Consider the following 17,796-nt stretch of genomic DNA (forward strand, 5'->3'; position numbering starts at 1 on the left):
GCATACCTTTGTTGCTTTTACTTCGCAGTAAACTCCTTTACCAACTTTAATTTTTGCTGGACTGCTCATTTTCAGATTTGCTGAGATACTGGGGCACAAACCTGGCACTGTTCAACCAGTGTTGTACCTGGGAAGTCAGTAGGACTAATGGCTAAGAAAGACACCACGCTTTCTGTCACACGATGAATTTAGAATAAAGAATAAACCGGATTTTAAAAGTAAACAGCAAATTCTAAGTATCTACTGATAAAATTCAATAAATTATAGGCAAGAAACTAAAAACTGATCATGTACTTCAGTTTACAAGAATTACCTACAGTTCTTAATTTCCACATATCACCATCCCCTTTTCTAGGCATGCTAACAGAAGTATTTAAAAATTAAAAGTCATGAACAAAATAACAGAAATTAAGTCCATGATCTGTACAGTTAAAAAAGGCTTTCCCAAAAATCAAAATATATACTAACATTATAAGCAAAATACATTTCTATCCTGCAAGACAGCACCTTTATGAAATTATGGCTTGCCTCATCTAGATCCAAAGGATGAACCAGCTAAGATTTTAGATCCCAACAGGAAGTTCTCATGACGTACCAAATTCTAGTGCTCTGTCAGCTTTTTACATTCTTGGAAAAGAGAATTTGACAAGTTATGTGAACTGATGACCGTGCATTTTTCATGTCACTCTTAAAGCACTATAATTATGGGTTGGGGAAAAAAATCCTGCTGTTCACCCTAGTTTATATTCCAGAGAATGAGCTGATCTGGTTCTCATGTCACCATCTGATCACCACATCAGACATGAAGCATGAAGGAGGAGCTGGTAAGCATGATGAGAAGTAGCTGCATCTAGATCAGCTTAATTGTAATGCGAAACAGCACTTTCACAGGAACTTGGCGTGTTAGAGCTTTAAAGGTACCTTAACAATAGTTCTATTCATAGCTTCTAAAGCTTTCTTTGCAGCGCAGAGAAAGGATTCTCAGACCCTGCCCTTCATTTCAGCTACAGCCAGGAATCAGTCTTTAGGGTAAAGAAGAGTATAAGATATGGGTCCCTAAGCGCACCAGTGCTGCTCCTATTTGCCCTTGCAGGTTCTGTGTAAGTTGGGCACTTGAAACTTATCTTTGCTGATGCTGTTAGGATGCAGGCCCCAGTTCTGCTGCTGACTGGTAGCAGGGCTTAGAGCAGATTGCCCTGGTTTTCCCTGAAGAACAATAGGCCTGGATCAATTTGGGCTCAGAACAAGGTCCCAGGACAACATTTGTTAATGTTGGTATTTCAGCCAAAAGCATTAAAATAACACAAGGGTTATAATAGCCTCTAAGAATGTTTTTATAGCGCGAGGCTCAGGGAAGATGCCGAATGCTCTGTGAGATGTCAGAGATATTTCAGGGTTGTAGGTCTGTTGAGACAGTGTTAGAAGACTACCTCAGGGAGTCACAGTTGGATTCTCATCTGCAACGACTACCTCGCTAATTGTGCCCATGGCTCCTATTAGAGAGAGGAAACCAGTTAGCTTGCTCAGGGGGGGGAACAGTGAAGCAGTTGGGATGCAATACAGGTGATCAGAGGCTCAGGGCCTGCGGGTGAAACCGTAGGGGAGGCAAATACCATGTAAATTAATTTAAATCATAACCTTTAAAATGCGCAGCTTACCTATACTATCTAAGAAGAAACACTGGAAAGAAAAGTGCAAAGCGAAGTCTAAACCATATTTGTGAAGCCTTTTATTAGAAGACAAAAAATAAATAAATAAAGCAGCATGGATGTTGCGTTCCCTCTTGCATACAGCAACTTAGTCCTTGAACATTTGTCTTGGGTAGCAACATTAATTCAAACCCACCTTTGCTTGATTTGAGGCAGGGACTTAAAAGCAGATCTCTTACTGCTCAGGAGAGAATGTGAGTTAGAAAAAAATAAATTCTCCAGTGGGTCTCCTTCACTTTTCCTAAACAAAGAAATACCCCAGGACAAAGCAATAACTCCCCACCCCCATCTCCAAGAGAACAAAGACTAGCACTTTATAAGCAGATGCCCCAGAGAGCTGAGATATTCCTTCTTCCACAAACAGTGGACAAAAGTCCTGTGAAAGCTTAAAATGTAACACAGATTGTGCCAGTAGTATCAGCTATTCATTCAACCCAATGGCAAAAACATAGATAGGATTAGGAAACAATCGGCTCGACATTTAATGAAAGCCGGTGTTACTTCAGTTCAAATATGTCTTTTGGCAGATAAACCCATATATCGCTTTGTGAATCTAGCCCAAGTTCTTTCTAAAAGTCAGGGGGGCACAAATTTCAGAAACATGATGTATAATAAGGAAATTTTTGCTCACACGCTGAAGCCAGGTCTCTGTCAGGGACAAAAACCATGACGCTGTTTTGTTACAGACTCAAGTAATTTATCAGTGGATATCTGGGCTCTAAAAGAACAAAGGAACATGCTGAACAGCTTATTTGGCTATCAAAAATAAAGACCACTGAAGTATGCTGGACAGCATCAGAAATTCAATGGTGACTGTTGACATTACTGCAGCTAAGCGTGCAACCAGCTAACACCAAGGAAACCTCAGGAAACATCTAAAGAAATGAATATATACTCAATAATTCTTGAACAGCTTCAAAGCATGCAAGAGAAGCAGCATAAGGAACAGGCTGAATAAGCAAAAATATAGTGATGCAAAGTCCAGGGTAGTAAACAGCAATTGAAGTTACGGCTCAGAGGGCTTCCACTGTTGGATGAAGAAATTGTATGTGTAACGCTTCCCCCCCCCATCCTGCCCCAATCCTAAACAAAACAGAAAAGAAAATCTACTCCAGTGTGTATGTGCTCCAGTTATATACTTGACAGACTACACAACCAACTTTCATTCAAGAATGTATTATACTACCATTGGAAAATCACTTTGACATTAAACTGCTTCATCTAACTTCCTGTAAATCATTTATTTAGAACACAGATATAATCTACTAAAAAGTAGTCAAATAATTCTTTACTTATGTTGATGCCTGTAAGCAATGCCAAGTCAGGGAATAAACATAATAAGTTATTAAAAGATAAGGCGCTTGCACTTTCAAGGACAATTGCAATTAAAAGCTCTGAGCACTCATTAACAGTATTTGAAAAATACCTATCTTGGACTACTCAAAAACCATACAGTCTAGGAAAAACACTGCAAAATCTTTCTCCCAAGTTCACCATTTTTATATCCTATAGCATCTCAGCCTTTCATTAGAATAAATATGGTTATTTAGCTGTATAATCTTATATATTTACACACAACTTTGAAATATACCATCAACATGACACAAATGTGTTTTCACTGCCATACTGTAAATCTGTGCTTTTAAATAAACGCTCAAAGTACTAGACCAGATATATTTTACATATGAAATGTGTAATCGGACTTATTTCACCTTGTTTCTGCTACAAAAAAGGAGCCATTTAGGCTCCCTTTATTGTTAAAAAAAGATGGGAAAGGGAAAGCAAGCATACACCACCAGAGAACAACTTAACCCATCCTAAAAGATGCTTCCAATTCATGCAACAAGTTTCACCCTTTGCCTGTGTCTTGGTTACTACAGAGGAAGTTTAATGATTAGTTTTGGTTCGCTAAATATCATGAAAGTATGTTCCTTCTAACCTAACTGAAGCTGAATGTAGGTGAGATGAATCTCATCCTAAGAGTCTACTCAGGGAAACTAACTTTGGAAATAACAATTTTAATATTAGATGTGATTAAAAAGTTTAAGTATGCCTTCTTTGGAAGCCAAATTTGAGCTTTGATCTTAAGATATTCATGACTTGGAATGAATGAAAATGAAGTTCTTGCCATCAATTTTCATCTGATACATAAAGAAAAACAGTATGAGGCTTTTTAATTTGTTGCCTTAGATAAGATATCTCAAGAAGAGAAATGACATTAGTTGCATATACCAACCCCATTCTGGTGCAAGTAGCAATATGCAGGGTATTAAAAAGCGACAGAAAATACAAGATATGAAAGTTATCTTTATATTGCTTCCAATTATATGCAGAATTTTTTAAATATTAAAGTTATATATCAAAACATAATTTGATCATTGGGCTGTCAGAAATCAGTTTGCCTTTGGGAACTTGCCTGTAGCTCCTCCCTGGTATTAAAAAATCCTGTGTCACCATGATAAAATACTCCCCTCCCCCTTTCTACATCATTACCATTTTTCTGCCTATATCAAGGGATACTTCCACTTATTTCATGTAATAGCCAAAGTTCATTTCTTTCCACACAATTTCTCCAAAACGCTTGTTTAATTCCCTCTAACTCGTGTTCCCATACTTCTGGGCTGATAGCTACTCCTGCTGCTCCAAGCACAAGTGTCAAACTTCTCCTGGCAGCTAATGTACGGCGTGTCTGTATTTAGGCAGTTCCATCTGTGAAGAACTTCAAACTCCCAGGACTCCTTTTAAAGGATCTCCTTTTACACAGTTCAACTCCTGGTTTCAATGCTCTTGCTGGTCACAAGCCATTGGCCTATTCTGATATAACAGCTGTTTCCTCCTTCCCTTTTTGTTGTTTAACCATATTGCCTCTGAATCTGGAATAGTCCTATAATACTGAGGGATGCATTTCTGCCTAGAATCTCTTTTTTTATCCAGTTAGTAACTCTGCACTTTAGGTCTTTAAATCTTTTCAGCTGTAAGTAAGAACTGTACAAAACCTTTTAACTAATCTGATGAGTTAATCACATAGCCATATTTTTAATTAATTCTTCCCCCAGTGATATGTCTGTAAGGGTTTAGATTCTTATCTCTTGGAGGCATGCACCAATCCATTTCTTGCCAAATTAAATGCTCAATGGTCCTGTGGTGCTTCATCTGGTAGCAAACAAACACCACACGTAGAAAAACATACATATTTTTCATATAAAGCTTCAATTTTCTTCTAACAAATAGAGAATTATGCATAAAACAATTACCATATGTAATTTTGAACTGCAAAGACATTCTTCTCTTCTGTTTAAATATAAGTAATAAAGCCAAGTTGTATTACTAAATCAGAATAATACAAATCAGCATGTTTTAATCAAACACTTACAAGCAGATATACAAGTGAAGCAGCATTAAGCACTGCCTTTAATTCTAACTCGCTTTCTTCTAGAATGTAAATATAGTATTGATTTACTTTCAACCTTTGCATTATATAAACAATCGTTATTCCCTGCGTACAAATGTAAAACTAAAAGTGTTTAGGCAAATCAAATGAAAGAAGTCTTATAAAACATTGTAATGGCCCATCTGACAACTAAAATAACCGGGAATTTGATGAAATTGGACTTCTAATTGTAGTTAAAGGCATGAACCAACATAATATTAGATGCAGACATGAAGTATTGAGAAATTTCATTGCTCATTTTTGAGACCAAATTTAAAACAGTACTCACCAATTCCTTCCTAAGTTGAATAAAAAACTGCTTGCACTTAAAAGAAATTTTTACAATCTTCAACCTAAAAATAAAATAAAATCAGAATATTTAAACACTTAGTGTACTGCATCATGGTTAAAGGCTTAAACATACCTACTGAAAATATACTTTGTAAAGGACAGATTTCATTTCATTTCCATGAAATTTCCATAGACAGAAAATAAGATACTAAAGATTATATAAAATAACTTGTATTATTTGAAACTAGTAAGCCATATATCTAAATTACCTATCAAATTCACTTATTTCTATCCTAAATGCAAGGCAGTTGCTCAATTTTGTATTTTTCCAGCTCTTAAACCCAAAGAGCTATTCTATCCTCAAGTCATCCCAACCTGAAATCCTCTTTTTTGAGACCTCTTTCGTTATACTTTAGAATAAAATAAAAAAAAAATCACACACAACCTATCAACTCCATCTGATTCCTGAAAGACATTATTTCTCTATGTTCTTACTCGTCTCAAGATATAACCAGAAGTTGTTAAATAGTCAAATATCTGAGACAAGATATAAGCATGAAGATAAGGAAAAATGGCAAACAAAAAGGGAAATAAAAATCAAAAAGCCCACCACACCATAAGCAGGAAAAGCCATTTAAAATATTGCATCACAGGAAAAATCAGCCTACAGATATTTTCATCTTGCAGGTTGTCTATAAATATGTGAGATGCTGACAGTAATTCCAGACAATTTTGGATGGCCAGTTTAATGCTAATTATGCTAAATGGGAAAAGACAAGTCATATTTCCACCATAATCTAATTATATACTTAAAAAAAACAATACTTGGATTGTGCATATCCTGTGTTTAATTTACAGGAATATTATTTTGGTCAAGAATAAAAGCAATGTTACAATTGTAACAAGAAAAAGTAGCAACTTCTGTGAATTTGAAAAGGAACAGTCAATGTGATACTGCAAACTGTAAGATGCTCAATTCAAATGTTGTCTCACTCAAACCTGATTTCACTGACAATTTTAATGGAACTCAGAGCAAAAGAGAATCTGTCTAAAAGATTTTGGTAAATAGTATAGCAAACTCTTCAGGGGTTACAGTTAATCTGTTACACTGCGCACTTATACAGAGCACTGTTACTAATCTGAACTGATGGTCCCTCTACTTCAAGTTATTATATTAGCTTAGTAAAACTACCAAAGGAAAAAAAAAATTGTGACAGTGAATATGGTGCTACAATTAGATGTTAGATGAACTTATTCATTAAGAATATAGAGGAAACCTCAGAAACTGCTGGAATTACTACTTGCATATTGAATAAAAAAACTCTAGACTGGGAAGGATGAGGAGCAAAATATTAACAGACACCTAAGATGGAGACAATTTTATATATATATTTTATATATATATATATAAAATATATATATATGTATATATATATGTGTTTATATATATATAAAACATAAATTTTCTTAATATAGACATATGGAGACATTTTTCTCCAGCATGTTATTGACAACAGGAACCAAATGTGGATGTCCTAATTTGTAGAGAGAAACTCTCTTAACAATAATATAAAGGAGGTATATGGTTATTAGCATTTAAATTATGCTTACATCTTTTTTTTCTTTCCTAGTTCTGCTATTAGGAAAAAAAAGTTATAACTTTGTCCTGTGTTTTTGTTGTTGTCTTTTTGTCTGTTTTTTGGGGGGTGGTTGTTGCTGGTTTCTAATTCTTAATAAAACATTGCTATTGAAATTTGTCACGATCTATAAAGGAGGCTACAACTTATCTATTGAAATCAAACAATTTCATTGGCAATGCAGCAGTTTTCTTAGCAACTATGACAAACAAGGTCCTAAATTTGGTACAGGTCCTAAATTTGCTGGATGGGATAGCCACTAGTCATAGCAGTCCAACTGTGGAAATACATAAAGAAGTTAACTACTACCTAAATAGTCTAATATAACCAAAAGCATGTTACGATCAATTTTCTAAAATGTTGGGGTACAGTACAATTTAAAGAACATTTTAATACACATCTTTTTCAAAAACTGAACTGTGCATGCTTTACAGCATATCAGATTTGCTTAGCATGCTAACAGACTGAAAAGAAATGCAAATTATTCCATTTGTAAAAACATTCTACCACCATTTACTCTTTTTTCCTCTTCTGCTACGAAAATGACTTCCTTTGATCACTCACAGAAAATTAAAAGGTGAAAGCTACACTTTTTTTTTTTTTAAACCCTACTCCATAATTCAGAGTGAGCTCAGCTGGCTGTTAAGCCTGAAACCACTAGGAAGAGACTCAAAACTGTAACATTCACCATTAAGGTCTAACTCAATCCCTAAGGGTCACCTAACTCAGAGCTCTAGTAGGCAAAATCCCTCGGAGGTTGTCTTGCAGCGCATGGGAACTGAGGAAGGGGGCCGCCCTTCAAGGACAATCTCAATCCAGAACAACCCCGTGTGCTACAGTACAGGCAAGCATGGGAGGAGGCCAGCTTGGCTGGATGCGGAACTTCTGATTGAGCTCAAACACAAAAGCGAAGTATACAGAAGGTGGCAGCAGGATCGGAGACTACCAAGGAGGAACACAAGTATTCCCTGGGCATTCAGGGATATAACAAGGAAGGCCAAAGCTCAGCTGGAGTTTAAAGTGGCAATGTTGTAAAAGGGAAAGCTTTCCAGGGAAGCATTAACAGTGAGAGAGAGACAAAGGGAAGTGCATCTCCCCTGCAGAGCAGGTGATCTAGTAACAAACGACAGGCTAAGGCAGATACTCAATGCCTTCCTCCTTTGTCTTCAAGGAGAAGATCTGCTCCCTGGATTCTCAGCTCTCTGTGCCTGGTAGCATGGTTTGGGAAAAAGAGGAACTACCCACAATACAAGAAAATCAAGTTAGGATAGACTAGATAAAAGGCAGTCTCCTTGATTTTGTCTTACGCTTGCCTAGTCTCCCTCCTCTCTTCTCACCACAATCCCTGCTTAGAAAGAATGTATTATGTAATTTAGACATAGTATTAAATTGAGTGGACCTCTGGAAAGGTACGAGGTGTATTACTGAGCCATACTGTACGAACTGACATTACAGACCTTTACTCATAGCTAAAGAAAGCCTATGGTAGGATGAAACTGTGTATGTGCACACGAGTCGGGGGCAGGGTGTATATTTTTCCCCCAATTTATTTATTTTTCTTTTGTAAAGACCAATTATGTTGGTACTACAGCCTTCCCAGGAAGAAATTAATAACCCTGATGTCAGCTGATATGGTTGAATACAAAGAAGAACTGTTTAGGTAATTACACACACACAAACCACACTGAGAATTTAGATCAGCATCCCCGGCATGCAAACGATATGAAACAGTTCACAGAAACCTCTAGCTTCCAGTAGGGACTTGCAGCTTAATTATGACTTACATTGTACATACTCAGTAATTTACTGGTGTGTTGTATTGAACCTATTTCCACTATTACTGTTTCCCTCCCCCAAAAACAGCAGTAAAAGCAGCCTGGATTAAAAACATCCTGATTACTACAGCACTGCATTTATAAAGCAGCCTTAACCCAGAAATACCCCTAACACTTCAAAACTCTTGGAAATGAAGGGTTTCTTTCTTAGAACAAGTTGCTATTATAAAGGCAGGTCTGACTATCACAGTAGTCCCAGACTTAACATTGTAAGATCCAGTTTTCATTTACCAGACTAACCATGGAGACTGAAAATTTAAATGCTCCGTGTTTGCCTCAGGCTTACTTTTCTTTAAATGCTTAGAGGCAACATGTTTACTGTGTTCAATTATACCTGTCTGTGGAGAATGCTTTTGTCCATAGCTCCTTGTGTTCATCTGCTAAAATTTGATCATTCACACTGTTTCTCAATATAGTAAAACCCAAATTAAATAACATCCTACAACAAAATTTGAGTGTAAAGCTTAGCACTGAAAACCAGAATGTCTCAGAAGTTCAGTGGGTTGAAGAAAAGACATCATTAATATTTTGAATGTCTGCAAGAAAGCTTACTAAGTGAAAATAGGTCACTGACTACAGGTAATGGATCTTACCATACACTAAGAGGAAACAACAATCAAGAATTTCAGGTGCTCATATCAGCTGGAATTCAGAGAAAACCTTTTCCAGTTTCAGTTGGGGTTATCAATTTAATCTGTTTATATGAAGATGAACTTGAGAAAATTTCAATGCTATATTGCCCAAGAACACAGATCATCAGCAAATGAAAACATGAAATGCTTTCTAAAATGAAAAGCTTTTGTACCTGATAAACTCATGTCTATTACAATGATTTTATATGGCTGACAGCCCACTCAGATCTTGATTAGAGTATGTACAGGGAAGTATGTACTAAGAAAGACTGTAAGAGCAAATTCAATGCAGGCAAAGGAAGCTAAGGGAAAGTTACTTCTTAGGGATGCAAAAAAAGGCTTTGGAGAAGGTGAGAAACTTGGGTAGAGCACTAGTTTGATGTAACATAATAGAATTTCTATTTGATCTTTCCCCTTCTGACATGGGTAAGTAAAAACAGGATCCCAGTTTAAGAAACTGACGATCTCATCATGTTAACATGTTTACTGAGGGTAACTCCATGCTTACATAACAGAAGAGAACAGCTTTACAATCTATTTTACTTAAGAGAAGTGACAGCCTTTTCTTCAATAAATGCACTTTTTTGAACTTTATTGTGAAAATGGCTATCTATGGATGAAGGGAAAACAGTATCTCTGAATGCTACTCTTCAGTTATCCTCAAATAACATATCTAAGCTAAATTTAACACACGAAGTACAATTAAATTACATGTGATGAAACAGATTACAGCAATCACTTTTCAGGTTAAGATTTGTAAGTTTAGTGGTCCCTTTAAAGAATAACCTAGAATAAGGTTGACATTACCATAACACTGGCTATACAGTTGACTAAACAAAGTATGCTTACAAATTCATGAAGAAGTATTAAAATTAATTATATTTTGCACCACAATCACTTAACAGCACAGCATGCAAAACAGGACAAAAACCCATCATAAATTACCCATTGCACAGCATGAGGTAAATCATTTCACCTTGAGATATTATAATTAAATTTTAGTCTTCTTTAGAGCATGTGACACTGACAGTGGTAAAAATATGTTTTGAAATACCAAACGAAAGCATCAGTTTAAACAGTTGTCCTTACCATGGAAAGGTGTTAATTCGTACTCTGTTCTTAAAAATTAGTATTCCACCTGACATCACTCCAATCATTATTTCATTGTTACTCTGATCCTTCAAAAGAGAAAAGAGACAATGGCTCGAAAAACAATATCAACATCTTTGAAACCTCATATATATTCATTCTCATCTCTCTCCCTCTAAATACACAAACACAATAGCAAAATAGAACTTGATTTACATGGAAGGAAATGTGTTTTAGTAAGACAAGTAGGAATTACATTATTCCCTCCTAATTCGGACAAGCCCGAATGTTTGCTCTGAGCCCTTTAGAAAATTAAAATTCTGTGGTAGTTTGTAAGTTAGATCTTCCATATTCCTCCAACTTTGAAGAAACAACAATGTAGAGTATTCTAGCAGCTTATTATGAATAACAGCGCTAACAGAGTGGCTTGGCGTTTGCTATACTAAAAGCAACCAGCGACTTAAATTCCTACCTGAAAGGAAATTGCAATCTCAGAACACAGAGAGGAGAGATTCTAAAACAAATAATATTGTAAGCATATTTAAACAGCACATTTTCCCTCAAATACTTATGCACTCTAATCAAATGCCTGCTACAGATCTCTCAATACAGGTGCAAAAATAGGAGGATAGAGACAGTAGTGAAGTGCAGTACTTATCATTCTGCTGCATACTTCTCTAACATTAGGGAGTGGGACAAGAATATTTAAAAAAGAGCTGTCTTATTTACTAAAAATAATTACATTCAGTCTTTGGAGAAATGGTAGCAGTGTAATGGCAGGTTGTTTCAAGACCTCAAGCTAGCCGCTTTACCAGATGAAACTATTTCACTGTACTTATTACGAAGAAGTAAGCTACCAGGTTTCCACATATATTCAATTATTCTTCATGATCAGACTTTTCATTTAAAAGCCCTAGTTTCAAACGTATATCCTTCATAATTTTAACCTGTATTTCATTTTTGAATTTACAGTGGAAGAATAGGTAGCAATTTGTTTTCACATTACACTTCACGTTATATACATTACACACTACGTATCACATCAAATTATAGTACATTCACCTTACATAATAGATCACATTATATAAGGATAATGATCCGTAGCTCAGTTCTAATCTGAACCAAATAAAATATACTTAAAAGATGACAGATCCTTAAATATCAAAAGCACATTTCAACAAGTACATTTTTCTTTTTCACCAGTAACCAACCAAATTGGCATTCAGGCTGACAAGGCTGAACCTCAGTAACGCACACAAACTAAGCCCAAATTAAAGCAAACAAGCAATCACTGAATTGTTTAGGTTGGAAAACACCTTTAAGATCATAGTGGCTGCTGAAATTGCTAAATTGCATTTAAGCAGATTATAATATAATTTCATTTTTTTCTCCTGAAAACAGCAGCCAGGAAGGCTCACTAAAAATATATAAATATTTCCCCACAAATATCCCAGGAATCCACTTTTACATTACAACACTAGTTGATCCAAACTTACCCTTGCATAGTGCAATTCAACTCCATAAAGTTCTAAGGTACGTGCTGTATTGAGATAATTGAACTCTGCTTCTGCAGGAGACAGCCCTCTGAAAGAAAGAAGCTAAATAAGAAACATTCAAACATATCCCCCACATCAGGCTCTTTACTGAGCTCAAATAGAAAATCTGCATCAGCTTTACTACTTCTTCCCCCACCCTGAATTCTGAATTTCCTCTCTCACCATAAGCAGACTAATCCAAAAATTTTAACTGGTGCTTCCACAGTCTTGAAAAGAGACTGCAACACACTGTTTGCAAATGCACATTTTTTTTATTTCTAATGCACTGTATTGTTTAAATGTCTGTGAAGCTCTGGAATCTGGAAATTACTTTTGCAATTCTGTATTTTGCATTGATAATAGCTATCTCTCCCTAAGACTCACCTTCAAACTTTAAGTTATCATCAACCCACTTGAATTTTATTTACTCTACTTAACCGGATTTGCTAAGCCATTGACTGAAATCTAAAACAACATTCAGTAGTTTTTAAACTATAGCTTATCTTTTGTTAAATTTTACTGTAAGAACGAAGTGCCTCAGTTCTAAAATGCCAAGGAGCTATCAATGAAAGAAATACTATTGAACATTACACGTTGAGAAAAATGTATTTACCATTGCTTCATTGCCTTTTCCTCTTTAGGAAAAAGTCAAGGAATTGCAAACAGGAAAGACCAGATATTGGAGAAAAGGACTTGTTTTTTACTTCTAAAGTGACTCTAATCTACTGGTAAGAGCACCATGAAAACAAAGCCTTTATGCATTCTCAAGAACTGAATAACACTTTTAAAGTAATTGTATCCTGCTAAGTTAATATCTTACGTAATACACACACAATTTTCAGTGCACCTTTACCATGTTCATTTACTCACTAATATTCCCTCTTACTCTAACAGATACGTTCCATATCTCTGCAGAGCATCAATGGTACTTACTATACAGACATTCTACCAGAAATATCACATTCACATAGATAATTTTTTAACAGAAAACTTTAAGACAAAATACTCAGTTTTTATGTAATAGCACAGCACCAGCAGTCAGGATTTGACAAAGTCAGTCAATATCTTCTGCTGTAAATCCTTACATGTGCTGCTGATGTAATTTTGCTATTTCTTTTTCAAAGTCTTGAGGCTGGCTAGGGATGAAAGAATAGTCTGAGAGGTAGCCTGGCAAGTTTTCTGAATGGTTGTAGTCTCCCAGCTCGGCTAAAATATTAAAAAGAGAGGTTATTGTTTATCAGCGATGTACTTGGCATTGTGCAATGCCCCCAAATTCACACAAGTCTGCTCCCACATACTTTATGTTCTACAGCAAATTAAAATATAGAAGACATTTTAGCTCCCCTTTTCCCTTTGAATAAAGTGTCACATTCTCATTGAGTGCTGTGGAAATCATTTAAAAAGAGCTTTGAGTGGGTCTTTATGCAGGTAGTTTATGAAGTGTTTAATTTCTAATGCACAAAATAATTCATAAATGCTCTTATAATGATGAGTACTAAATAATACACTTCAAGGTATCTCAGGTACTAGCTTTTTTCTTTTTTTTTTTTTAATTAAACCTTTGCTTACTTTCATATGATTGTGTTGTGTTTTGTTTTGTTTTTTAAAAACCGGAACTGCTATTTCGTCACTTTGGAAGCTCTGCTAAAACAACTACACCAAGATATATTCAGAAGCATTAGAAAAAACATTTTTTGCACAATTGTATGTGTATAGAAAAAGTATGCATACATACGCCTACAACGTTTTCTTGAAACTCCTAAAAAGTGTATTTACATAATTTCTAACACTTCCTTAAAAGCATAGTAAATCAAAATCACATTTACTGTCAGAATAAATAAATAAAAAAATCACACAACTTGCTAAAACTACAGGCTTCGAGGTTTTTTTTTTAACTGTAATCCAAAAATAAATCCAGCTGTGTCTGCAATCCATCTAACAGATTTACAGTAATAAGTAACATAACGTGAAAATTGGAAAGTTCACAGCAACCTAGCATGGTGTGGGGTCCTGGGAAGGCCTACTGACAAATTGTGGGGTATGGAAAAACTGACGATGGGAGGGATGAAGGAGAGGAGTCAGAGGATAAGCAAGGGAAGCAAAGGCAGGAAAGTAGTCTGGGGCATTTGCATTACCAGAGACTGATCCTATTTAAAATGATTTCAAAACTGGAAACCTGTGACCAGGCTTTGTAACCAAGTGCAATTCTTGCTAAAATACACTACAAGTGTATTTTATACATATATAAAAATATATATTTTGCAAGGGTGCCTAAGATCTATGGCTGCTGTTTACAAATAAAGAATTCTAAGACCTAAACCCAAAGAGAGTTTAGTAACAGGCATGTACAATCATTAGACAGAGGTCTGAACACTGAAAAACTTAAGGACAACAAGACCTTGTATGTAAATTTTAACTACAATGCACAATGCATACCCGCTGCTACTACATTATTTTAAAAAGAAACATATTGCATTCTTAGAAGATTAAAACTTTATAAACTTTTCATAGTGCCTGCTTCATTATCAAAATGTTTTCTAAGGCAAAATGCTAAGGTGTGACTTTTGCTTTTCTGATAGCACTTACACTACATATTTTTTCTAGCAACTGCAGTTTGGTGTTTTGTGTAAGAGAAATTGCTCTGCTGATTGATCTGGAAAATGTCAAGCAACTTTTCACCACTTATCAAAACTGCGCATAATATTTCACATTAACATTACCATATATTTTTTCCCTGAAAAGATCAACATGGACTATTTCTCTGATACGTAAGAAGTACTAAATGTAAATATAACATATGAATACACATGTATAGATGAGGACTGCATATAAAACAGATTCTGACAACCACAATTTCCAAGAACTAAGGGTTGAATATCTTAGATTCCTTCCATTGAACAGTTTAGGTTTTATGGAAGGAAAACAGGGAGAAAGGAAGACGACAATCTCAGTCTTCTAGACATAATTACCCACTGATGGGTAGTTAAAATTGGTAACACAGGTGTTGAACTATTTGGCCAGATATGAGCAGAATTTCTTATTTCACACTCACTTGGAGGTTCACTTTACAGCATAAAACATACAAGTGTCTACATACTGCTTTAATTTGACTTATAAAAACATATACATGTATATCAAATCACACTTCAGATTGCAGTGAAATACAATGGGTTTGTTTTGTTTTGTTTTTTAACTGTATGGGTTTAAAGAAGGAAAACTGAGAGCTATTAGTATTTCTCTCTAATGCAGCAGAATCTGCTGGGGGAGAAAAACCAACCAGCCAGATTGCTTTAATGACAAGAAACATCATGTTATGTCCACAAATATCATGATATACAAACTACATTCTTTAGAAACTAAACTACCCAGTACTACACTTTTTACGTATCTCAGTACTTACATATATACAAATACTCCTTATACTTACATTGAACAGCATATGAAGCCAGAAGAGCAGCAGTATTATATGGACAGGGCAACCTGTTTTGTTTTTAGAAGAAAATCAAATGAAATTACGTACTTCATATGAAACAGTTATTTTGAAAAGCCTAATCTTTCATAATCTATCAATGCACAAGCTGGACAGGTAACTATTATAAATGCTTCTATTTGCATGTTACTTTTAAACATTTTTTATTTTTTGTCTATATAATCCTTTACGATTAACTTAACAACCTTTTGTCAACGTTTCATGCTATATTTAACGTAACAAAAACATCTTACCTTCCAGTAAGAATGTCCTGTTTAATTTGCAAAAAATACTGGTACCTTAAAAAAAAAATTAAAAATTATTTAATTGTTTTTCATTAGTTTAGTGCATTTTGTTTCCAGTTAGCACAAAGCTAAAACTTTACACTTTGCATGCTATTTCTTAAACTCTTACGGGAAAGAAATTAAACCGTGATTAGTAATATAATACAACTTTGTAAATTAAACTATTTACAGGCTAGTAGTTACTGTATAATGAAATTATGCGTATTTCACCAGTATATTGACAAATTCACGTTCTACCCATTTTATTTGATGGTACTTCGGTTCAGTTTAAAATAAAAAAAGAAAAAGAAGTGCTTTCACAATGACTAAGTGTAACAATAGAACAATTCAATACACAAGCCAAAAGTCAAAGATGGCATCTATACACACTGGTAGCATAATAAGAATGATTTGTACTCCAGGTAGATAAAAAAGAGTTAGTTTATTCTCATCAAGTATTTGACATTACTTGGTCTTCATTTAAACTAAACTAATTAGTCTCAGTATTTTGGCATTACATCCTTAAATAACAGTTGTGGATTCTATTATGTTAAAAGCCTTCTAAAAGTCTTTTGACTTCCCTTGAACTTCTGTTCTGAAGGGTTTTTTTTAATTATGATGTGAGAAAAGCTTGTTTTAGAAGTTCTTCTACTCTTCACATGCATACTCTTTCAAGTATGGAAGGAGATGGGAACAGCAAAAGGAGCAGACTAACACTTTAAACCAAGGACTACTTTCAACCGAATGTTAGCAGCAGAAACTCTAACTTAAAAACAAAACAAAAAAACTAAGCAACCTGAACCTTCCCAGTGAGTGGAAAATGTTAACGTCATTCCTGTTTTCTTATAAATTTATTAAATTTTGGAACATCCTACGTCATTATTACAAAAATCAGTCATTTTCCTTCTGTAGTTCTGCTTTGGAAGTATAGTCAGCCATACTTGTTCATTATAAACATTCAACAATTACGTATCAAAAATACTCACTTCAAGTCTGACTAAAACCAAACATTAAATATTTTCCAATATTAACTTTCACTAAGAAGTTCAAAACAATACATATAACTATTACATATCATATGACTTTTCATAATTGTTTAGACTAAGATTCCGTGTAGTCTTCAGAAAGTGGTTACCACTTTGAAGACTTTCACAAACATTTACAAATACATACAGAAATCAAATCATTTACAAGCTAAATGTAGTGAAAGGTAAAACATTTCACATTTGAAATAGTATCAGGAAAATACCTGCAAACTGATAAGCAAAGATGTTAGCCCCTATATGCTCAACTCTCACAAAACCTTCTAGAGGATCTTGGACCTCTAGGAATGGCAACAAGCTTTGTTTCAGGTATTAACCCCAAGAAGTTAAAACTGAGACACTAGACAGGCTTTATAGAACTCAAAATACTTTTTCATTTTGCAACTTAGAACGCACATTGATGCAAAAAAAAAGAAATAGATGAAGCGAATTTATTCACCTATTAAAGAAATGTAGATCAATACTTCCCACTGTTAATATTCATGGCTGTAAAAACATGGAAAAAATCTGCATGTGCAGACGTACTTTTATTTTTTATTTTTATTTTTTACTTTTTGTGAAAGGCATTATTAAAAATATTCCATGGTACTTAATGGACCTGATGATTAACAAATACTAATCAGAGTTCATTTTCTGTCCACTGTTTTCAGTGAACACTGAAGTTAATTGCTTGTTAGCTAGCCACCCCAGTTCAAACACTGGTGCCTTGCATATTATTAAGCAAAATGGGAAATCAATAGAAGCTGTATTAATGTAGATCTGAAAATCTGTACAACAAATTCAGCTAAACCAATTAAGAAGGCTTTGATTGCATTACAATGTTTTCATCTTCCTTAAATATA

General features: G+C 34.8%; 1 protein-coding gene across 17 annotated transcripts in view; it reads right to left on the bottom strand.

Moving 5' to 3' along the window:
- Positions 1–17,796, bottom strand: part of PTPN4 (protein tyrosine phosphatase non-receptor type 4) — a 115,550-nt gene that overhangs the window by 43,616 nt on the left and 54,138 nt on the right. For 13 of the 17 annotated variants that reach the window (XR_013953865.1, XM_080600642.1, XM_080600655.1 and 10 more), the window contains 7 exons: positions 15,882–15,926; positions 15,586–15,638; positions 13,244–13,364; positions 12,120–12,207; positions 11,096–11,137; positions 10,624–10,712; positions 5,429–5,492 (listed from right to left, as the gene is read on the bottom strand). Coding sequence is in view for 16 of the 17 variants with exons in the window: in XM_080600642.1 (XP_080456768.1) it covers positions 5,429–5,492; positions 10,624–10,712; positions 11,096–11,137; positions 12,120–12,207; positions 13,244–13,364; positions 15,586–15,638; positions 15,882–15,926 (502 nt within the window). In the remaining variant the exon portion in view is untranslated. The remainder of the gene's footprint in view (positions 1–5,428; positions 5,493–10,623; positions 10,713–11,095; positions 11,138–12,119; positions 12,208–13,243; positions 13,365–15,585; positions 15,639–15,881; positions 15,927–17,796) is intronic. The other 4 variants (XM_080600647.1, XM_080600646.1, XM_080600648.1 and 1 more) reach the window with 1 other exon arrangement.

This window comes from Anser brachyrhynchus, assembly GCF_964034855.1.
Source record: "Anser brachyrhynchus genome assembly, chromosome: 7".
NCBI lineage: Eukaryota > Metazoa > Chordata > Aves > Anseriformes > Anatidae > Anser > Anser brachyrhynchus.